This window comes from Macrobrachium nipponense, chromosome 6 (genome assembly GCF_015104395.2).
Source record: "Macrobrachium nipponense isolate FS-2020 chromosome 6, ASM1510439v2, whole genome shotgun sequence".
NCBI lineage: Eukaryota > Metazoa > Arthropoda > Malacostraca > Decapoda > Palaemonidae > Macrobrachium > Macrobrachium nipponense.
Window position 1 is genome coordinate 90,847,561 of NC_061108.1, and position 25,000 is coordinate 90,872,560.

The 25,000-nt window shown below is 36.3% G+C and overlaps 1 protein-coding gene across 3 annotated transcripts in view; it reads left to right on the forward strand.

Annotated features, from left to right (window-relative positions):
* Positions 1-25,000, forward strand: part of LOC135216132 (protein Skeletor, isoforms B/C-like) — a 273,242-nt gene that overhangs the window by 182,841 nt on the left and 65,401 nt on the right. For all 3 annotated transcript variants that reach the window (XM_064251209.1, XM_064251208.1, XM_064251210.1), the window contains 2 exons: positions 8,624-8,770; positions 21,268-21,352. In XM_064251209.1, coding sequence (XP_064107279.1) covers positions 8,624-8,770; positions 21,268-21,352 — 232 coding nt within the window. The remainder of the gene's footprint in view (positions 1-8,623; positions 8,771-21,267; positions 21,353-25,000) is intronic.

The following is a 25,000-nucleotide window of genomic DNA, read 5'->3' on the forward strand; positions in this document are numbered from 1 at the left end:
ATATACTATATATATACATATATATATACATACATACAGAGAGAGAGAGTAAGAGTGCACTTATTCCTACCATTATTTATATATTTGTATTAGTTATAAGTTAGTAGCATATCCTTCATGGATTGAAATTTAAACATTCATAATTTGATTAATGTTGAAACAAGAATTAATGCTGAATTCATTACTGGAATAAGGGCATAATTTACTTTTTAAAGTTACCTAATTGTTTTTTTTTTTTTTTTATCTTTTAGAATATTGTTGCTCAAATCTTCGAGAACTGACATTTAGAAATGAGAATATTGTTAACTTCTAAAAGCCCTGTGTTAGGTGAAAAATAAAAAGTAATGAAGAATAAAAACATATATTTTTGATTAGTTATAACAGAATACATGGCCAAAATAAGTAAATGTAAAACAATTAAATTCCGTGTAAAGACAATAAACAGATTTTAAGTACGTCATCGAAAAAAGCAGACCGAAAATAAAATTCATAGATGCAATCTCCTGTGTATTATGAAAACACTCAGGAGCTTTAACCAAATGCTGGGAAAGGAGGACCCAGGTGTGCCCCTGCTTTTCCCCCTAAAGCCTGAAGATAACCAGAATAAACTTGAGGATCTCCCTGCACCCCCGGTTCCTCCCCTTAGATTTTTCCACCTAGATCTTTCCTCCCTTTAGGTCTTCCATTCGCCTAAACCTTTCGTTTTCTAGATATTCCTTCTCCTTGAGTCAGTCTTCTCCCTAGATCTCTCTTCTCCCCCGTGTCATTTCTCCCCTTAGATCGTTCCTCCCCATAGACCATGTCTTCCCCTAGGTGTTTACTCTCCTTAGATACGCTCTCCCCCTAGGCCTCTTATTCCCCTGAATCATCCACCCCCTTTGATCCCCTCCCCTCTCCCTCTATTTTCCTCCCACTAGACCTTTCCTCCCCCTGGGCCCTCTCTCCCCAGTGGTCTTTTCCACCGAGCGAGTAAGTGTTGAGGGTTCGGGCTGACTCCTCTCTCTCCCTACAGGGGAAATATGGCCAATTAGGTTACCTGATTGTCTGTGATGGACTCTGATTGAACCATCGCCCCTCTATTTAGAGCCTTGTTAGAATCCTCTTCGGACTGCACGGATAAAGAACCGATGCATTTTACCCTTCATTCTCTCTCTCTCTCTCTCTCTCTCTCTCTCTCTCTCTCTCTCTCTTAAGTGCAATTTTTTTGTCTTTTTGTTAGGATGGAAATTTGACCGACAATTTTGACCGATAGCTATCAGTTCTAAATCAAATTCCTTTCTTTGAAATTAATTTCCGCTATTATATTTCATGATTATATTATTACATTTTTGAATAGAGATTGGGAATATTTCCGGTTTATGATATGCGGTTCATAATTTTAATGCCCTTAACGTAATACTCGTATACCCAAGCATGAGAAATATCACCTGACAAGCAAGGGCATTGCAGTAATACACATATGTGTCTAATTACCATACAAACTAACACAAAAAAACTTATATATTGGAAGGAAAAATAGAAAAATAACAAGATATGCATCGAAAAAGATAATGTATGTAGATATCCCTTCGAAGGGCCCGAAGCCCTGCAGACTCCTCTCCAGCACGTGTCGTGGATCTCGCCTTTTACCATACAAGATCATTCTCCCATTTTTATCCAATCCTGCCTCCCCCTGTTTCTCTTTTTCTGTTTTTCTGTTTTATTGTCTCTCACATTTTATTGATTCATTGACTTATGAAGTACTCGAGACACAGAGGAATCTGTGAAGACACTTCACTGATATCTTCGATTTTGCATTTAGCTAGCTCTCTCTCTCTCTCTCTCTCTCTCTCTCTCTCTCTCTCTCTCTCTCTCTCTCTCTCTCTCTCTCTCTGTATGTGTTTATGTGTGCATGGGACTGTGTGTTTGTATGTGCATGTGACTGTGTGTGTATGTATGTGCATGTGACTGTGTGTGTGTGTGTGTGTGTGTGTGTATGTGCTTATTTGGTTGTTTTAGATTTGGAATATGTTCTCTTGAACCAAATGTAGAAAAACTTGTATATAACAAATGAATCTGTCCCAACAAAACGGAACTCTGAACTCTCAAAGTTCAAAGGAATTTTGTAATAAACTGTAGCCCCAGGTTCATACATTTACTTATACCCACCAAGTAAATTTGTCTTTCTGTTATCTTGTTATATAAGCATTATTATATATGAATAATTTAAACAGTAATGCTCTTATCCTGCAATATCTCCTCCTATTATATTCAAAGTGAAGATGATGGTAGAAGCTATCGTATGCCATGTGCAGTATTATGTAAATTATTCATATGTAAAAATAAGTATACAATAAAAAGAAAGCGACAGCACAGATTTTACTTAATAGGTCTTTTTTTCCTATTGTCAACGCAGCATGATTGATCACAGATATTTACTTAGATATGTTTGTTATATAAAATGACTTTTAACATTATTATTATTATATTATTATTCAGTAGATATAACCTATTCATATGGAACAAGCCCAGAGTAACCATTGACATTTAATTTAAGCTGCCAAAGAATAAGGTGTTCATTAGGAGGAGTTAAGAGGAAGTAAAGTGAAATACAGAAAGAAGCGATCCCACTTATCAAAAAATCAAAATCGAAAAAATGAAAGAGAAAAAAAATATTAAAATGCAAGAAGAATTATGTTAGGGTCGTTATGCATTCCATTTTCGCTTGAACTTCTGAAGTTCCAGTTACACGACATCCTCTGGGCGGCTGTTCCACACTCCAACGGTAGGGGGATAAGGAACTTCTGGAAAAGTACTTAAAGTCAAACAACACTCAAATAACATATTCCTGAAAAAACAAGGAAATCACCACGTAATGTTACAAACAAATGTCCCGCAAATATTCTACGTGCGTTTGCTGGTCCTCAAGACGGTAACTCGAATAGATATCCTTCGAAAGTTTTTTGAGCTTGACAGTCCTGCTGACGGGCTTATTCGTGTTCTTCAAATAAGCGTACTGAGTCATTCGCATGAAAGCAATAATAATGTAAATCACATAAAGAATGACACTTGTTTATCAACAATAGTGTGTATTGTTTAATACCGAGTAATGACTCAAGGGTAGGATTGATTTGAAGCATTCTATGGATCCTGTTACCCAAGTTTCAATTACAGTTCAGTATGAGAGACGCTCTCATTTTTGTGTCTTTGAGATGTTTACAGCCTAAAATTCTCCATAAGTATATATAATATATAATATATATATATATATATATATATGTTTATGTATGTAGTATATATATATATATATATATATAGATATATATATATATATATATATATATACATATGTATATGTGCACAAATCCACAAATCGTCGTAACAATTTCTACTGATGTGAGTGTTACCAGAGATAAAATAACCCGTAAAAACCTCGGAAGAACTGTTTTACATCTACTGAAGTTACTTTGTCTAATAGGCTGTCTACATCACACCTCCTATCGCCCCCCTTCCCCCGCCCCCCAACACCCAACAACCCGCCACTGTGATATCAACAGGTTCATGTACCTCAAAAAAGAAGAAGAAAAAACTTTGGAAATAATTATAAAAACGAATAAAAAGGAATGCGAAAAACCTCAATTTTACGACCGAGTATCCGTCGCCCGGTAAGGACCATAACATGATTAATACACGTGGGGATCTCGTCCTTAGAAAAGTTAGGAGATGAAGCAAGAGCGTTATTCCTGTCAGAAACAATTGAGCAGCGAACGCTGCCTCGGGCTGAGTCCCTCACTCCTTCCGACTGGCTCCCAGAGACTCGCCAAATTAATCCCTTCTCCGCCTATCTCTCCTCTCTCTCTCTCTCTCTCTCTCTCTCTCTCTCTCTCTCAGTTTTGTTTGAAGTATTCTTGTTTTTCGTTTTTAACTAACAGATGAATAAGGAAAATCATATAAATATTAGTGGGGTTGAATATAATTTTACAAATTTATTCCGATTTACTTCTTAGTTACTTTTGTATTGTTTTAGACCTAGATCTATATACCTATCCTTAGGATTTCTTGAAACATACCGGATCATGGATCTACCACACTCACACACACACACACACACATATATATTAATATAATATATATATATAGATATAATATATATATATATATAAAATGTATGTGAACACATGTTTGTTGTATATACTTATAAACAGATGAAAAGATAAATAGATGTTGTGTGAGTGCCTACGCATTCAAGCTGACTCCCTCAGTAAAATCGAATATACCTCATCTCTTTTCCCCTGTCTTGAAGTTTTTTGTTTTTTTTTACAGATGTATAAGTTTGATTTAGGACACTTTTATTATCGTATGACGTCAAAAAGAAATTCCTTCAAAATCCTCCTGACAGAATTTTCAAGATGATTTTATCTAGCTCTTATAGATATGACATTTTCGATTGGATCCAAAAGTTCAGTTGCTAAATATTTAAGTATATGGACTTTGCAGAGGCATGAAATCTTTGTCAGATACTTCATTTACAAATCACACTTATATTATTTACATATTTTGTATATTTTCAAACAGTAATATTAAAAGGAAATTCATGGAAAGCTTTACCTCAATACTTGTTATACTATTTGCTAGAATCTGATTTTGTTTTTAAGTCAGGTTCGTACTACAATTTGTTTCTTATATTCTTATATTCCACAGACTTAAAACTCTCGCATTTTTTCGAGATTATAACATTTAACTCCTATCTCTCTTTTAGTTCTTATATTTTTTTTACACATTTGCCGTGATTGTAAATCACCGCATATCTGTGACGGTAAATGTATATTTGTACTTTCTTTAGTCATTCTTTTGACAACTATTCATCGTCTTGGTCATCTGTTACGTTTATACTGAAACCATTATTGTTCAGAATTGTGTTTAAGAAATCAATACGAAACGCACAAACTATTTCATTTCATATATTCTTATGAATCCCTATAGTCCTCTATTGCATCGTATCTAGCTTCAGTATTTCTTTATTCCCACATCTGAACCGTAGGAGGTCCTCATCATCCGATGCTCTCTTGAACTGACGTTTATTTATGCTGCGGAATCCTCTTATTTGTCTTCTCGAATTGGATATTTATAACCATGAACCGGAACTTTATGTCTCACCCTACCCTTGCATCTTATTTTGCTGAGCTCTGCCCCACCCCCTCTTCACTACTACCCGTCCATGCCCTCCCTACTGGCTCCTCTAACCACCAATTTATCCCTAAACCTAAGCCTATACCCCTTCCCTCTAACCAGTCGCTATAGCCTTTCCTTCTCCCATGCGCCAATGAGGGACATTCTCAAAGGCACCAACACCTCTCCCCTCCCATCCTTTCTACCACTAACTCCCCCATCCCCCCAACCCCTCATCTCTAGCCCTTACCCCTCTCTCCATCTTCTCCCCCTCCCCCACCTTCCACATAACAATCGGAACTCTGATGGAAATATTATAACCTTGGGCTACTTAACAAACATGGTCTGTTTACTAAGACGCTCATTTCGAGGACTTTTATGATCCGCCAGCCCCTTATCGCTTTCCAACACGGACCGACCCCCAAGTGTGTACCAGTGCTCTCTCTCTCTCTCTCTCTCTCTCTCTCTCTCTCTCTCTCTCTCTCTCTCTCTGGGTGTGTAAGTGTTTGCGTAGAACTCGCCAGATGCACAAAATTTCGTATGAGTATGTTTGTGTTTATCCATATACTTGCTTTATTGGCTAAGTGTTGCAACCATGTATTTCCTTTAGTTATTTTTGTCATCTGGGACATTTGACCGTATGTTATCAAAATGGTGTCTTTTTCTTGACTTTCAAATGTTCCTCTTTAGGAATGAAAAACTGCTTTGCGTTAACTTCTTTCCTGTAACCACTTACTGTGCTAGAAACAATTTTCTTCTGTTTTCAATTTTTGAAATCAGAAAGAATATCCAAATCGTGAGTTCCCGACATTCTAGATATTTTTGTAGAAGTGAACTTTCTTTGTCCAACTTCCAACTACCCTCACTTTGAGTAAATACAAATACACATAAATATATACGTATATATATGTGTATATACATATAATATATATATATATATATATATATATGTAGAATTTATTTACACTTACACAAACACACACACACACGTATATATATATATATATATATATATATATATATATATTATATATATATATATATATATGTGTGTGGTGTGTGTGTGTGTGTGGGTGTATGTGTTAATGCATACGCTCGTACTCGCAAACAGATCGCCGCATACGCATTTTGGTAATGACATTGTTTTCGTACGAATCCTTTCTGGAGATTACTCGTAGTTTGCAAGACGAAACATCAACGCCTTCCCGGAGCCTGTTTCGAATGGGGCCCCTTGGGAGTCGTAAAGCTGAAGCACTGAGCAACCTGTTCGGGGCTTCGTTTTGTCTGCGGCTTCGCAGTGGATCTTTAACGTGAAGCTTCGAAACGTCCTCGTCGTCGTCCGTTTCATGTTTGTTTCTTTTAAGGCTTTCAGACTTGGGATTATTGATCCGCTGTCACACCCCATTGTTTTCTCTCTCTCTCTCTCTCTCTCTCTCTCTCTCTCTCTCTCTCGTCCTCTCTCTCCCTTCTCTCTCTCTCCTCTCTCTCTCAACGAAAAAGATTATGATTATGGACAATGGTCGTGCCTTGCTTGAGGTTTGCTTTTCATTTAATAACGAAATGATTTCACTGATATATTGGCCGTATTGCGTTATAAAATCACAGATTAGAAATTTCACATACATACACAAATGCATGCCCATAGGAATGAAAGAGAGGAAAATTATAGCAATGAACAATGGGATTTTAGGAATTAAAGTCATATCAATCACATTTTTATGTGCTATTTTTTGGTGTCGTCAAGTATACAGATACATAATTCGTACATTGTTTTATTCATTTAGATATTGTACACCGATCGAATTAGGTAGGCTTCGTCATTTTTCATGTTCTTGTGCAGGAAATGTCTTGAACCCTTTTCGACTCATTTTAAACCCAAAATATCTCTCATGAGCTTCTAAATGCAACATATCACTAAACTCCATAGAAATGTTGACTTTTTGTGTAAAGATGGTTGCATCGCATTTAGCTCTGAGAGAGCTCAATGGAAAGTTGCATGACTGCCGGCTCAATGAAATGAAAATAACACCATTCGATCACTTTTAGACATATTCAGTTTTTTATTCTTAATCTTTAAAGATTTGTGTTATAATTCTAGTTTTTAGAACAAATTCAGAAGGGATTTTTCGTGTAGAATTCATCATTACAAAAACTTATCGTCTCCACTGATCAGCATAATAAAAATATTTACCCAAAATTGAACAGAATTATTTGAATGTTCCCGCCCTTCATGAAGAAAGAAAAATCTGATTGTTAGTTATTATTTAGTATATATATATATATATATATATATATATATATATATATATATATATATATATATATAATATATATATATTATATATATATATATATATATATATATATATATGTGCATGCCCTCCATCGATACATTTTATGAAAAACGCCTAAGGAAAATGTAAATAATTATATTCCTCAAGTTTTTTTCATGATTGGGAATAAAGGAAAACATTCACTATTGGCAGTTATTTTATCTTCCCTTCTTTTCGTGCAGAACTTGATTCGTTTTGTGAAACCTATAAAGATGACCATTCATAATCTGAAGAATCATCGTATTCCCATGTTTTCTCGCATTCCAGGCAATGAAAACAGTGTCATGGGAACCAACATTTTCTCTTGCATATAGACAGATATCTATTGCCTCATTTCCCTGCCTCATGGAAAGATAATCTAAGCATTCTTACCATAAATTGTCTTTCTATACCAATAGAAGAAAATAATTCTTTTCTATTTTATCACCATGGAAAACCTTCTTCTTCTTTTGAATATTTTTTTCTTTCTTATTTCGATTTCCTCATTTTCCCTATCCCTTCGAAAAGTAATCTAAATCATTTTACCACAAAATAAAATCATTTTTGTATTACCCACAACGGAAAACTTTTTTCTTCCTCTGAATAATTTTTGTTCTGTCTTTTTTTTCGATTTCCGTATTTCCCTATCACATCGGAAAAACACCTGTATCACTCTTACCACAAAAGAAAATATTTTTTTTTTTATTTAGCACGAGGAGGAAACTCTTTTCTTCCTCAGAATAATTTTTGCTCTGTCTTTTTTTTTTCGATTTCCCTATTTCCCTATCTCGTCGGAAGAGAATCTGTATCACTCTTACCACAAAAGAAAACTATTTTTCTTATTTCTCACAACGGAAAACTTTTCTTCCTCTGAATAATTTTTTTCTGTCTTTCTTTCGATTTCCTTATTTACCTGTCTCGCCGGAAAAGAATCTTTATCACTCTTACCACAAAAGAAAATAAAATTTTTTCAATTTCCCACAACGGAAAACATTTTTCTTCCTCTGGATACTTTTTGTTCTGTCTTTTTTTTCGATTTCCTTATTTCCCTATCTCGTCGGAAAAGAATCTTTATCACTTTTACCACAAAAGAAAATAATTGTTTTTTTCACAACTTTTTTCTTCCTGTAAATAATGATTTTTTTCTGCTCTTGTATCGACAGCAAGCCACGGCCTGCAACGCGACCGCCAGCGGGGAGCTCCGGTCGGAAACTTCAGAACCTTCCAACATAATGTTTCAGGCAGCGTTTGGGCTGTAGATGAAGACAAGCTTTATATCGAAAACTTTTTCTATGACGGGAATGGCCCAGGTGAGTGGAAATATAATTGTTGTTATTGTAATTATTATGATTTGGTCTGTTAATGATGCTATCGCTCCTAAAGCTATTGATTTTAGTATTATCGGAAGCTATGTATGATAATAGTTGTATTGTTGTTGATTGCTATAATCATTAATATCATAATACATTATTACTAAAATCTCTTATTACCATCAATATTTTTATTAATATCATCATTAATATTAATATTTTTAATGATAATTAAAAATGTAGTGATATCAGTATGATTATTGATAATGCTAACACGGATTTTTTCGTAAATAAAAAGAATAATATGACACTTAATTATTGATTTGTTTCCAGTATCATTCTAAGGATTAGCTGATTTATTATCAAAAGAAACAATAATTGCTCTGAAATAAAATATGTATCAGAGAAATCAAAAGGAGAATAATGAATAAAACTAATTTGCAAAGAAAAAAAAATGGCAAATTTGAAATATTTACAAGGGAATGCTTACAAAATAAACCAAGCTGTCTTAAAACCATGAAAAATTGAACTTGCTTTTATTTATCGATCGATCTATAAATATGTAAATAAAAATGGTCGTAAAGATATGCATCATTTTTGCATTCACTCATTTCCTTAGATGATTTAGTCTTTACATAAGAATAAATATCAATATAGTCATGAGGGTAGACATATATTCATTCATTCCTGTTGATGCTTTGTGTATTTAATCTTAGTACATGTATTCAGAAATATGTTAAGTGTATTTCTAAGATAGTCTCTATTCATTTCTAAGTTCTATTCAATGCGATGAATCCGTTAGTCAGTGATTTGCTGATATTCTCTATATTATCAAATACTATTCAGATACCTTTTGAATCTCAAGTTTCAATTAGGTGCCAGGTTACATCGATCTGTTTTGATCTTCCTTTTTCCCTGCTGATTTGTGGAAAATTATTTTCCAAACATAACCTAGTGGTTGTTTTGAAACTTGACATTTTCAGTGACAGTAAGATGGGTGTTTGTCGATCCCTGCGAAAGTCACGCTTGTTAGAACGTTTCTACTCCGTTAGGAATTTGATAGAATGAATGATAGAATGACAGAGAAGAATCCCGTAGGCTAAAGGAGAGGATATTGGTGTTTTTCTATTGTGAAGCTTAGGGATACACGAAAATTTGTGCACTGCTTTTGTAAGTAGATTCCTACTTAAAACTGACTTTTAGTTCTTGTGTCTAACCAAATTCAGTTCATAGCTCTTATTCATTTCGTTGACAATCTTCTTCGTATTTCATTTTGTTCCGCTTCCTTTGATTTCTCTGATGTACACTTCCTGCTTTATAGCGAGTTTTGATAATTAGCAGATGTGATTTTCTTTATTTCTTAGCAGCTAATAAGTTGAACTTGAGGTCAACTGTATTAGTTGTGGCAATAATATATAATGAAAAATCTCGAGCGACCTCAGTGGTAGAACTTCGTCATTCCCGAAGATTATATGTGACACGGTCTCCTCACAGTTGAGACGCCCACCCAAAGGCTTACTTGACTAATTAGTCCGCAAGATTTACTTCTGGTAAACGTGTTCGCTCAGTTAATTAAGGGTTTAGCTGTTGGGTAAATTTCGCATCAACCCATCGTGCCGTTAATTTGAGTTTTGCCATATATTTTTCTCAGAATATAATTGCTTCATATGCCGGATGTTATTTTGTTGTATAATACTATCTTCAAAGACACTCTTGAAGTTGGGAAATGCCCATCAAAAAGAGCCATTTCATTTATTCTCGGGTAACTAATTTGTCTACCTTATGAGAACTAAGAAAATATAAAGATATCTAACACTACTATGAAAGAGTAAGTTAGATATAATGTGACGTATTCGTGGTAGTAAATGAAATTTGCGAAATGGACAAAAATGCCGATAATTTACAACGATATTTTCTTATGCCATATTTATAACGTAAACCAATTTACAATTATAAAACAAAATTCCAAAAACAGCTGACAAAACGAATTCTGAAGATTACCTCTGTGCTTCGCTTAGGCATTGAAAACAATATGCAAAAATTAAGAATAAATAATTTTAATATTATGATTTAATACGAGTCTTCTTATCAACAAGACAAAAATTTAAAGTGCAAAGAAATACTTATTTCCTTCATAAAATTTAACATTTCCACAAATGTTTTACATAGCAGATTTCCCTATATCGGAAGATTTTAAAGGCATTCAGGTTTTTTAAAGACGTTTATGTTTGCATATATATTATATATATATATAATATATATAATATATATATATATATATATGATATATATATATATATATATATATATATATATATATATTATATATATGTGTGTGTATGTGTATGTATGTTAATGGTTCTCAAAAGAAACAACACTCACCTAAAGTCGTTGTTGGCAACTCAAAGTCAAACAAACAAGAATCTCTCTCTCTCTCTCTCTCTCTCTCTCTCTCTCTCTCTCTCTCATACCTTATATTTAACTAAGGCATTCAGATTAAATCCTAAGCTACAAAAATAGAATTTATTTCGAAAATCTAACATGATACTGGTCAAATTGGAATATGTAAGAAACGGGTTATGAACCCTTACTTCAAATAGAATAGAAAATGGAAATAAACATTTCCTTTCCGCCCATCTTCACTAATTATTTCATCTTAACCACCATAAGTCTGGTATACACAATTCTTAATGTCTGGGGCTCAATTCCAACTATATGACCGCTTCCACACACCATTTTAAATGCTCGTTACATCGGAGCATTTCTCTCAATCAGCTTAGGACCACAGAAACATTTCCCGGGGAAAGGAAATATCCCACCCAACATTATTAAAACAGAATTGGTAATAAAAATTGCATGGGATAAGTAGTGAACACTTATTGAAAAACATCACTCAGTCTATTAAGGAAAGTTCATAAAAGTGAGTCATTTTCCAAAGACTGTACTCACTCTCAGATTGGGAATACCCAATTCCCGAGACGTCCTAATATTCGACCGAGTGCTACCGTGATCTGCCCCAGAGTGAACAATCTATCACAAGACTTCTTGAACCAAGAATATCGTAACAAACTTATTCACGTATATTTCCGTTTCACATCTTCGAATCCGATTTCAACCGGACTAAAAAGTTCCATGGTTCGACGATGGGGAAATCCATCAGGCCATGTGATCTTGTGTCTAAGCGCAATGTTCAGGGCAACGATCGGACATCGCTGAATCTCACTTGCGATTTCATGTGAACGGTATCTCCTCGGTTTCCAAGAGGACGAATAAAAGCTGCACAGAACAGCTATTTACCGAATCAATGTCAAAGACACCTGCAGGATCGTTGAATCGCAATTATTTGTGATAGCGAAGAGTTACGTACTGACGTAATATATATATATATATATATATATATATATATATATATACTATTAATAAATATATATTATATATATATATATATACATATATATATATGTGTGTGTGCGTGTGTGTGTGTACATGTATAAATATAGTATATAGATAGATACATAGATACGGAGTCTGATATTGCTTGGCGGTTATCCATCCAACTGCTGCCAAGCCCAACGACTTTATGTATCTCTGATTATCTAAACATTATCATAACGAACTTGTTACTCGTGTAAGATTGATTATCATCAGTTTATTTAAACCGTCATAAAACGAACCCGTAACCCGTGCAAGAATTATTCTTCTTAATTATTGCTATTATTATTCACCACTACTGTGAGACCTTGAAGAAGTCCGAGGTAGCCCATTAGAACTGCCGAATAGGGGCGCTATGCGCGCGGTGCATTTCCTTTATAACAGCGTTCATTTGGCGGCGCTCAATACAACCCGGTTTTAATACGGTCGTTGTGTTCGGTCGGGCCTTCGAAGGATTCAGACGCGCGCCCGAAGCATTTTCTAATTATCCCCACATCATCGGAACTGCTTTTATTATTGAGGGTGAGGGTGGAAGAGGAATGGCGAGAGGGGGGGCGGCGAGAGAGGATGGAAAGAATAGGAAAGGAAGAGGAGGAGGAGAACTACCAGAAGAGCAAAGGGATGTGGAAAGGAAGAAGGCCGCAGTGGAAAAGAGGGGGAAAGGCAGAAAGACAAGGAAGAGGTGGGGATTTTGGGGGAAAATTATGTGGCGAGAAAAGTGAAATGGACAAAATCAACAGCAACTAAAGTTTGAAGATCTCTCTTCTCTCTCTCTCTCTCTCTCTCTTCTCTCTCTCTCTCATCAACCTAATGGGTTAGAAAGATGGGATTTAAATCACGGCGGCCGGTTCCAGCGGTGTGGGACGGGGTTGGACGGAACAGTAGAAATCCTCTACAGGCGTTAACATACTCACAGGATTTGTAAGGATTGAGACACGGGATTTACGCGAAGGTTTCGCTCCTTCAACGGCATTTAGGGCATCCAGCGATTAAGATGATTGCGTAACCTCGAGGAGAGAGAGAGAGAGAGAGAGAGAGAGAGAAATGCCTTTAAATCGTTTTTGTTGATTAACTCTTCGAGTGTGGCATTGACGACGAACGGTTTGCACACAATAGTGCCTGATAATATCCCTTAGGTTTTCGTTCATCATTGGCTCACTCGCCGAAGGTTAGCAGTCGAAGATTTTTGGAAAGGGACCGAGATTTTCTTGAGGTTGTTCTCGAGAAGGACTATTCTTGCAGGCTCTCTCTCTCTCTCTCTCTCTCTCTCTCTCTCTCTCTCTCTCTCTCTCTCTTCTTCTTTTCTTTTTTTGTCGATTTTTTAAGTGCGATTCTCTCTCTCTCCTTTTGAATCGATCTTTTAAGTGCGATCCTCTCTCTCTCTCTCTCTCTCTCTCTCTCTCTCTCTCTCTTTTCTTTTCTTTTTTTGTCGATTTTTTAAGTGCGATTCTCTCTCTCTCGTTTTGAATCGATTTTTAAGTACTATTCTCTCTCTCTCTCTCTCTCTCTCTCTCTCTCTCTCTCTCTCTCTCTCTCTCTCTCTCTCTCTCTCTCTCTTTTGAACAAATTTCTCAATTCTCTTCTCTCTCTCTCTCTCTCTCTCTCTCTCTCTCTCTCTCTCTTTCTTCATTTGAGTCGATTTTTCAAGTGCGATTGCATGACCTAAAATTGCTCCGAGATTTCACTGGGTCTTTTCGATGGGCATTGAGCTTCGAGAGAGCCATAATCTTGGGATTTCAAAAATTCTGCTTCGTCTTTTGTGAGTGGCTGAAGACGTGAGGCAATAAAAAAAATACACACACACACACACACACACACACACAGACACACACACACACACACCAACAACACACACATAATATATATATATAGTTATATATTAATATTTATATATATATAATTATATATAATAGATATATAAAAGCTTTATTACAACATGTAACTCAACATTTATTATATGTATATATAAACGTCTGATATCTCATAGAAATTTTTCATAATGATATCTCTCTTCTTTTTCTTCTTCAATTATTATTATTATTATTATTATTATTATTATTATTATTATTATTATTATTATTATTATTATTATAGTAGTAGTAGTTTATCATATACGTTATATTTTCCTGTTTATTGTTAGTTCTCACTAATCCCCTTTTTTCTTTCCTCATGGTGCTAATTTTACATATTGAAATGCAACACATGTACCTGGAGTGTCAAATCTATGGTTTTTGAAGTATTGCTTTTCGGCGATGGATTTTAGTGTCACTGCTGCCGCGTTCTGGGCCTAACGCTTGATTTTTCTTTTGCCGAAAAGAAAGAAAGAAAAAACAACCTCCTACTGTTTAAAGGTTAATAATCATACACTAATAAGTCGGAAGTGATCACTTTCCTCGTCTTCGTTTCTCCTGATCTTGTTTCTAACAAAACTTTTATCTTATCTAAAAAAAAAAATAAGTGGTAGCTTATGACTTCTTAATGAATGCTCACCATCCTTCGATACTTCGCCAGCTTTCAACTGCTAATCATCTCGAAGTGATTTTTTCTCTTCCTGTTCCTCCAGAGCGTTTCCTTGCTTTGCCTTTTTTTTAAAGTCATAAGCAGCAATCCACCACTAATCAACTCTGAGGGATCTTGTACCTCTTCAGCTTGTTTTTTGCCCAGATTCTTCTGTCCCTCAAGACTTCCTGGTTGTTCTAGTGCTCTGAGTTCCGAGAATTTGATCGAGGAATAAAGTAAAGAAGCAAGATACTTGGCTTTTAACCACAGTAGACGGGATTTCTTTCTTGTTTGAATTTTTGGAAACTCCCGATCCTTAGACAAGCGCTGTAGTTACAGATTTGTGAGCTTACAGTCTACTTCCTTTGATTTCATTTTACTTTCACAGCTACGCTTCTCTTTTTTTTATTCAACTATTGGATTATGGATTACTAAAAAGTAAATAATCAAAATTATTAGAGATAATACTTACATTAACGAAGGATAGGCGCCTAAGTTAGTGGCGGAACCATTTGCTGGTGGCACGGCTGGATATACTAATTCAATTCCTGCTGACGAAGTTCACCGTAATGAAATTTTCCAAGACCCATCAATTCCATACTTCCAGCTCTCTCTCTCTCTCTCTCTCTCTCTCTCTCTCTCTCTCTCTCTCTCTCTCTATCTATCTGTATGTATGTATCAGTGTATGTTAAATGTGGGACTGCGATATATTCATATATTTTTCTTAAACATGATATTTTTCACAACAAATCATTTTTTTATTATTGTTTCTCCCTCCTCCTCTTCCTCGTATTGTGATATCTCTTCGCCTTCATCCACTTCTACCGTTACTCCTTGCCCTTATCCTTCGTTATTCTTGTCTTCCTCTCTTTACTCTGCTAAATTTCTCTTTATTCTCTCCTACCTGTACGTTTTTCTGATCTCTTTCTCTCTCTCTGTTGCTTATTCCTCTTTCACAGTGCATGCATCTACTACTTTTCCCTACATATTCATACTCCTTCTTCTCCCCATTCCTCCTCCTACTGATACTACTCTCACTCCTACTCCTCCTACCCTCCTTCTTTTACCCTACTCCTTTCTATTTTCCCTACTCCGCCTCCTCCTCTTCCCTCACCATTTGATAGTTTGTGAAGAAGTTTTTAACTCGTACAAATTCTCGCTAAAGAGGAGTTTTCTCGATAGTTAAGAATAGTTTTTATCTTGTTTTCAATACACTCAACATCAGCAGGGTTTTTTTCATTTTTTTCATTAAACTGTTTCTCCTTTTTCCTTTTGACTGTTTTACAACGGACGATCATAATATCTATAGTTTTCTTTTATCGCAGTTGTAAGAGTTTGGGTGCAATGATTTTATCGATTCTTGTCTTTTTCTAAGCAGTCAAAGAGTGCGTTTCACCATTTCTATATTTGTGTTGGTGTTTTCCATCATACGTCCATAATTTGCTCACAATTTCCATAGGCTTTTCTCAATTTCTTTCACACGTACATATCATCCATTCATAATTGCTAAATTTTTCTCCCTTCTTTCACATTTATAAAAAGCGTGAAATTAGCTGGCATTTTGTGAATAATTTTTTTTTCTTAAATTGTTTTAGTTTGAAATTTCAGTCAGTTTTCAGTCTATCTACGTTTCCAAATTTCCAGCATCTGACCTGATTTTTCTCACATACAGAATATTAACATCGTTTTTCATTCAATAAAGACGAAATCTTTTCTGGAAACTTCTACCGTTTGTGTTTTCAAGAAATTGCAAAATAATCTCACAGTTCGTTAATACATCTTGATAGACCTTTTTTTTAGCAGATAGGTAAGATGGGTGAAGAAGAGTGAGGGCAGTCAGTTAGCTAACCATGGTAGGGAATAGTTTGGAAAGTTAAGTATTAGTAAGAGTAATGTAAAGTGTGGTTTATCCACAATTATATTTGGGTAAATGTACAATTTTCTAACTAACTAATATTAACATAATACAATAATGGTTTTACATTATATTAACATGGTAAATTGTACCGATTACATATTTTGAATTTTATTTCTTAATAGTATAATCATATTTAATAAAGTTCCAATTTTCTCATTTTCTATTCCCAGTAATGAGCACACATTATTCACAATATATAAATCCATGATGAAAAAGAAATGTAATAGCATAATATGTAATTTGAAGCGAAGCGAAGTTTTACTGGAAACGGGCTCATTTCTGGCGGCCCGTCACGGACCGGCCCTAAAGGTGCGTTCACACGGTCGAACGATGTCCGACGGATAAACATTATTACCAATTAACAATTGTCTGCCGGTCTTTGCCTTGTAAGCAGAGTAAAAACAGTGGTATACAACCTCATCTGGTACCACAGTTTGTTGCCAGATCTACTTCCATCGTTTCAACGCTTATAACGTCATCCTGCTTCGCCTATGATATGGTAACAATGTTTGTCCGTCGGACATTGTTCGACCGTGTGAACGCACCTTTACGCTGTTCCAATGCTATCATCTCCAAAAGTATTGAAGATAAAAGAAAACTTCCTTCGGTAGACAAAACCTTACATCTTTAAATTTCATACTATATAAGATTTATTTTTAAAATGTCATAAATTCACATTTAAATTATGTTAACCCTTTGATTATATATTTAACTTGAAGCTTCGCGAGTTATCGTCTTTATGCTGTCGCTGTTTAGACTTCCTAACGGTTAACAGTAACAAAATTGCTCCTATTCATAATTACTGGTTCCTGGTTGTTTCGCTTGTGCCTGTTAGTCAGTATAGGACGTTGGTCATAGTTATATTGCCGTAATTGTGATTTTTATGATAGAGTTGCTACCTTATCATGATTGCCATTACTATTATCATTACCAAATGAATCACCAGTAGCACTATCATCATCATTGTTAGATTTTGTCATTGTTTGTATCTGGAGGTGTTATTACCATAACCGTAATTATCAGTATTATCACTATTATCATCGTCAGTATTAGCCGTTTTATAATTATTATTATCTTTTTCGCCTTTATTGTTTGTTAAGAAGGCCTTCACACCACCGACATTATGATAAACCGCAGATTAATGATCCCCACAAATCCGGGAAAATACCGCCGCTGGTAAACCACTTCATCGAGCGGTAGACGCTTTACTTCCTGTTAAGCCCGAAGCCTTATTTTTCCCCTTATCTCCTTTTTTTCCCTCATCCTAAACTCCTCCTCCTCCTTCCTAAATCCTCCTAAAGAGATCCTGAGCAAAATCACTCTCATCTTCCCTCACCCTCCTCCAGACCACCGCCTCTCCACATAAAGAGGATCGGGGGTGGGTGCCCCCACGACGGAGGCCGGGGTGGGGTGGGGAGATGAGGGGAGGTCGGTGGCCTAAGCGCCATAACGGGAAATAAGTTTATCAATACTAGGCGACCAAAGTTTCCTCCAACTCTTCCTAATGATAGAATCGGGGAGGAATTGCTAGGCCAGGTGTGTTAATGGGAAGACAGATGGCCAGACAGACAGACAGACAGGCGCATGGAGAGTCACATACACAAGAACTAGGAGACAGACAGGTATACCTATGGCATAATCATTCTCCAGCCTATAGTTCCTGTAACCTCATCACTGAATTGCCCTTGTAATGACTCCTGGGAGTGAGACGGCTTTACAGCTCCAAAAACCGTTCGAATTGTGTGACGCTGCAGCCATAACAACCGGACCCGGAGCCGAAACATCGGCGGGTGGAAGCAACTCTCTCCCGTTCCGCCTCTTGATTCCAAGTTGCTTTTTCCGCACCCGGAACCTCTCCGCATCTTCTCTTTTCATTGGCATAACGAGAATCATTAGGACCGCCGTTCTTCCCCATCCCCCTTCTCCCTCAACGCTCCCCCCTCCCCCCCCTACTACATCTCTAACATATAGCTTCCTCACTCGGCTCCTCTCTTCCAATCTCTAGCTTCAAGTTCCCCTCTTCGTTCTCCCTAACTCTCATCTCCCTCTCCCTCCCCCCCCTCCCCCCAGCCCTCTTCCATCATCTTACCCCTCTTTTATCCTTCCTTTGCACCCTTCTCCCTCCCCATCTCCAGAAGTGAGGAATTAAAACTCGGGCTAATTGGTGTAATGTTCGCCAGTTTGCAGGTATTAGGTCTTTGGGGCGGTTTCAAAAGGTCCAATTTAATGCTTAATGTGGCGGCGTTCATGCTTTTCGCGGTCGGGGAGTTGCCAGATTTCGATCAAGTGTTTGTTTACAAGTGGGAAGTTCCCGGAGGGCTTTCGGGTGAGCTTGCTTTCGTAGGGTCGTGTGCACTCGGCATTGGAATCGGTTTAATTATTTGTTATTATTCAGATTATTGTTTTCGATAGAAATGTTGTTTGATTCCAGTAGTTTCACTCGTCATGTCAATTAGCGCTGACTGGAACTTTCATGGTTCGAGAAACAATACCTGGGTCGCAATGAAGCATCTTGCAGGTATCCCGTTCGATTTCTTTTATTCGGAAGTTCCCATCATCGGCAGCTAAATAGCCTCAGCTTGTTCAGCTCTCCTGGGGAAAAAGTAAAAGGAGAACAATTAATTTAGAAGTGGAACCAATCTATATAAAGGCTGTAGAGCAATCACGAAAACGGGAAGAATTTTACAACTCAGTGGTGGAAGGGAACAATAATGGCTAAAGGAAAGACGATTGAATTCCATACAGTATATAAAACAAAATTTCCAAACTGCAAATCCCTTCAACTTAATGGAGCAAGAGCCGAATTTGTACTAACAGGAAAATAAACCGTAAAGCAAAGAAGCGATTGTAACAAATTATCTCTAAAAAAGGGAGAAGGTAAGATCGTTGATTAGGTAAAGGTGATCTGGGTTCAATCCCGTCAAGTTGAGAAACGGAGGACGTCAAACGCCTTTATGAAAGAGAATTACTCTAAACCGAGTAGATGATGTTATAACAGGACTTGGATAACTGGGACGTAAAAAAGAACAGTTTCTCCGAACCCTTAAAAGCACACAAAGTAAGGAGAACGGATTTTTTTAGCATCGACTCGATAGAACTGAAAAGAAGAAGAAACTTCCCACTCTTGTCTGTTAATCAGAATAGTCTGTCGAGGCAAAAATTTTAAGTCGACAGTATTGTGACAAAACAGATTTCAGTTTGATTTTCCTACCTATCATTGAAGTAAGTTCTTATAAATGTAAAAAAAAATTGCTGTCCAAGGTAGTAATTAATATTTACGACTAAGGAGACATCATGAAAAGTCCTTTTCCATCTTGACAAATGATTATGTTCTAAGACTTCACTACGCCGATCATCCATCTTCTCTTAGACGATTTCAGTTACGTATTAAGCAACTTCCCCGTTGTTGAAAGACTCGGATATATTGCTTTTTCTCAACTTCATTACTCCCGGAATTTTCACGGAAGTTCCAAAGTGGCTGATATTCCAAACGCCATTTACTCAAGGAGACAATATAAGTTCTGATTGAAATATTCATGTCAGATTACTGATAGGCCAACAAGCTTCTTCACACAATAAATATGTTGTTAATTAAGGTAGTGTTTGCCATTGCTCCATTTACAAGGCGATTTTCTTAGGTCCGGTAATAAGCATTTAACGTTGTAATCATCCTAAAACATCTCTCATAAATAAATGAATGATCATTTCCCCTAACAGAAACTACTAGAAAAAAAAAATACTTACGGAATTACTGTACGGACAGAATTCTCTTATTCTCTCTCCTTTTTCCCCTTCTCATACTACTGTTCTCGCATTATTTGTCCTCTCTCAGTTTCTCCCTCTTCTCTCCTTCTCTCACTCTCTCCCAATATTGTCACCGACTCGACAACAGAAAGCGTCGAAAACAGAAATCAATTGAATCTTCATAATCCAATAACCTTTTCTAATGCACGTGGAGAGAGAGGAGAGAGAGAGTGGGGTGGGGGACGCGGGGAGGAAATAAGGGATTGGGGTTGGGAGGGTGCTAGTTGGAAGGCTATCTGGAATAAAAAAAATTAAAAAAGTAAGAAACGTGGAAGATTAAAACAAAAAAAAAAACTCCAACGGGAAGCAATAGGCGAAATATGGAAAGCGATAAAAAAAATAAACATAAGATTCCGCCAGAGCGAAACGTGATACTGAAGTGAATATTTGGATGAAGCTAGGACTTAGGGAAGGTTATTATTCTAAGGAATGCAAAATCCATTTGTAACAGAGAGAGAGAGAGAGAGAGAGAGTGAGAGAGAGAGAAATGAAAAATATCCAACAAGGTAGTAGATTTTGGACATACAACCTAGACTGGAAAAAGAGCTTTAAACTATTAACCTTGTGTTTCCACAAACACCTTTTTCATCGTCTTTTACCATAACAGAAATAGTATCAGCCACACAGGAATGTGATCGGTATGCCTTTGTATCGTAAGGTCGCCAACACACAAATATAATTTTAGCATTGTGGTAATGGTGTCTCCTGAGACTCATTTAATGTGATATCCTCTCTCTCTCTCTCTCTCTCCCTCTCTCTCTGTGTGTGTGTGTGTGTGTGTGTGTGTGTGCTGTGTGTGTGTGTATTTTAAGCCTTGATGCTTATTCAATGTTCTTTCTTGCAGATGCCTTCTTCTGGATTGGTAATGGCAGTAGCCAACCTACACCCCGTGGACACCTCATCCGCTACCCACTAAATACACCTGATGGGTAAGTTGTCTTTTCTTTGATAATGATTGTTGCTAGTAAGTTTAGTTCACTCAGTATGTTTTCTGCCATATATATGATAGATATATATTAATATAATATATTATATATATATATGTTATTTGTTATTATATATATATATATATATATAAGATTATATTAAGATACATAGCATACATTATAGATCAAAGAATATATATATCATATATACTAATAATTATTATAATATATACAAACATGTATGTGTGTGTAGTCACATACTCATATCTCTCTTTCCACCTACCTGTCTTATATCCGTATATATATATATATATATATATATATATATATATATATATATATATATATATGTGTGTGTGTGTGTGTGTGTGTGTGTGTATATATACATACATATATATACGTATATATATATATATATATATATATATATATATATATGTGTGTGTGTGTGTTTGCGTTTGTAAAATGCATTTCTCCCTAGAAAGGTGCTTCCAGCTGATATTATCCCTGTGATTATATCCAATAGTTCGCCATAGGGGAGGCTGCTAACCCCAAGCTCTGACTTACATCATGGGATAGATCAGCAGCTCTGAAATGCCACACATCGAAACTGTTGACACCTGAAATTTAATCTCTCTGAGTTTATATTAAATGTTCTTCTTCATTTGTATACATACCCACTCAATATGATTTTCTCACGGCGATGAACGTCTTTTGCATATTGTTATGGCATTCGCAGATAACAGTGCGTCATTTTTGTTAGGCTTGTATATACTGCGTGTTTATAGTATGTTTATTTTTATTATATGGAAAGGATGCTAGACCAACGCTCACTCCTCTCTTCCATGAGTGTGTGTCAGCTTTCTTGGCGAAAATCTGTTACCATGACCTTTACTGTGCTGCCCTCAAATATTTTCATAATATATTGTTTTCAGGATTTCTTCAGTATGAATTTTCCTTGTTCCTTCTTCCTTGAAGTCCTTCGTTTGTTTTCCTTAGCTGAAAAAGTTCCAAAAAACAGGGAAAATATAACGGTAACATTGTCGTCTCAACAACACCTATTATTTCTCTCTCTCTCTCTCTCTCTCTCTCTCTTCCCCCTTATTACAGCGGCCTCATCCCTGCTGGGCTGTCATCAATTAGTTTTGAAGGGGAGGTGGAAGGGACTTACAGAAACAGTGAGAGAAAGGAGAGAAGAAAGGTAGGAACAGAAGGAAGAACGGTGTATGACAAAGGAAGCTATAAATAGGTTATTTTGGCTGGTATTGCAGGAGAGCAAAGGATACTATGGAAATAAAGCTGAAAATAAAACTGAAAAAGAAAAACCTGCTGCTACAACTCTCGGCACTTCCTCTGCTACTCAGATTTTATCACTTTTATTAGATCCATCCAGGTATTCGCCAAAAAAGTCAAAACAGAGGAAACCAAACAGTGCGTGTATTTGTTTTTCAATTGAAGGGAAAAGCTTAAGCAAGAGACAGATAGCTAGGCAGATAGATAAATAGATAGACAGACCATTCCTGCCTGGGTCTTTATATTTACTGCTTATTGTATTTCTAATATGGGCTAACAGTGCTTTTCTATAGGTCTCTTGTTATCAGCATAGATAATAAATCAACGTCCGCTAAAGATCTTAGTAAATAGATAAGCGATAAAACTCACTTAGGAGCAATACACAACACTAGGCTCACGCATGTTAGATTTGCGGATCACTTCCCCATCTACCGCTCTCCAGCCAACCCAGCCGCCAACGAGCACCATTATCTGCTAGGGTCAAGAATAAGAGTGTGGGTTCAGCAACCTCACCTCCAGAGACTTGTTAAGAAATCGGAAGGCTATACCCTTCTGGTGTCACATGTTCCAAAGCGAAAATATATGTTTTATATATATATATATATATATATATATATATATATATATATATATATATATATATATATACACGCACACACACTTTTATATATATATATATATGTATATCTTGTTTTGCTTTAGAACATGTGACACCAGGAGGGTATAGCCTTCCGATTTCTTAACAAGTCTCTGGAGGTGAGGTTGCTCAACCCACACTCTTATTCTTGACCCTAGCAGATACTGGTGCTCGTTGGCAGCTGGGTTGGCTGGTGAGCGGTAGATGGGGAAGTGATCCGCAAATCTAACATACGTAGGCCTAGTGTTGAAGCCCACACACACACACACATGTATATATATATATATATATATATATATATATATATATATATATATATCGCTTATCTATTTACTAAGATCTTTAGTGGGTATTGCTTTATTACCTATGCTGATAAAAAGAGACCTATAGAAAAGCACTGTTAGCCCCTATTAGAAATACAATAAGCAGTAAATATAAACACCCAGGCATCATCTGTCTATCTATTTATCTATTTGCCTATCTATATATCTGTCGCTTAAGATTTTGCTTTTAATTGAAAAACAAATGCAGCAGAGAAAGTGCCGAGAGTTGTAGCAGCATTTTCAGTATCAGTTAAAGTAACAGAAATAACAGTAGCAGTAGCATGACGCAAAGTCGCAGCGGAAGCGGCAGTTTGCCAGCCAGGATCCCGACCCACGTGAATGTATTCCTTGGGGAGGCTGTTAGCGCTGCGGGATTAGTGTCTGGCCCTTATAGCTTAGAATGACTGAGGACATTTCTATTTTTCCTTATCACCATTCTCCTCGGCCCCATCTTGCAAACCCTCCCCCTCCACTCCTACCTCCCCCCCTCCTCCCCATCATAGTCCTCCAGGTCCCATACCACAGACCCCGACTTTTCCTCCATTTGATTCTGCTCCGATGTGATATATGGACTATTCTCGCGGTTTGAAATGCGGTCTGTCCTCTTCGTCGGAAAATTTATGGTTTTCTTTTTGCAGTCTCTGAGGTGATTGGTTTGTGTTTGTTGGAATATTACAACGTGATCAGGCAAGGGCTCGTGCATGCTGAGGTGATCATCAGAATATTTTATTTCTGATGTTATTTTTTTTTTTCCCCTCAACGAAAACGCTTAACCGCAAATCTAGACAAAGAAACTTATATTAAATCTACGCAGTAAACACACACGTACACACCCACACACACACATACATACATATATATATATATATATATATATATATATATATATATATATATATAATATATATATATATATCTATATATATATATATATATATAGAATTATTAATTAAACAGGAAATTTCAAAATTATATAATTTTCTTTCCTCTAGAGAACTTAAACTCAGTGTCCCGGTTGACCAAATTCAAACAGCCACACACTATTACATTTTTGTCTAAATTAATCCAGGAAAAGGCTTAAAAAGCCAAGACTTAATCATGCGCGAAAATAAGAAAAGAAGAGATGAATGGAAGAGAGGCATTATCTCAGTTGGGAAGTCGATAGAGATACTGGGCTCTGGTAATAATCACCGTTTTTCTCTGCACAAATGCGTTTGCGTCACATTTCTATTCGCAAAAATAGGTTTCTTAATTATCAAGAACTGTTAAAGAAAAAAGAAGAGTTATTGATACAGGTTTCGAATGAATTTTCTCAATCGAAATAAATCTCCAGCCAAACATATTTTGTAAAGTCTAGTGAACTTGAAAAGCCGTAAATTCCTAAGGAGATTTTATATT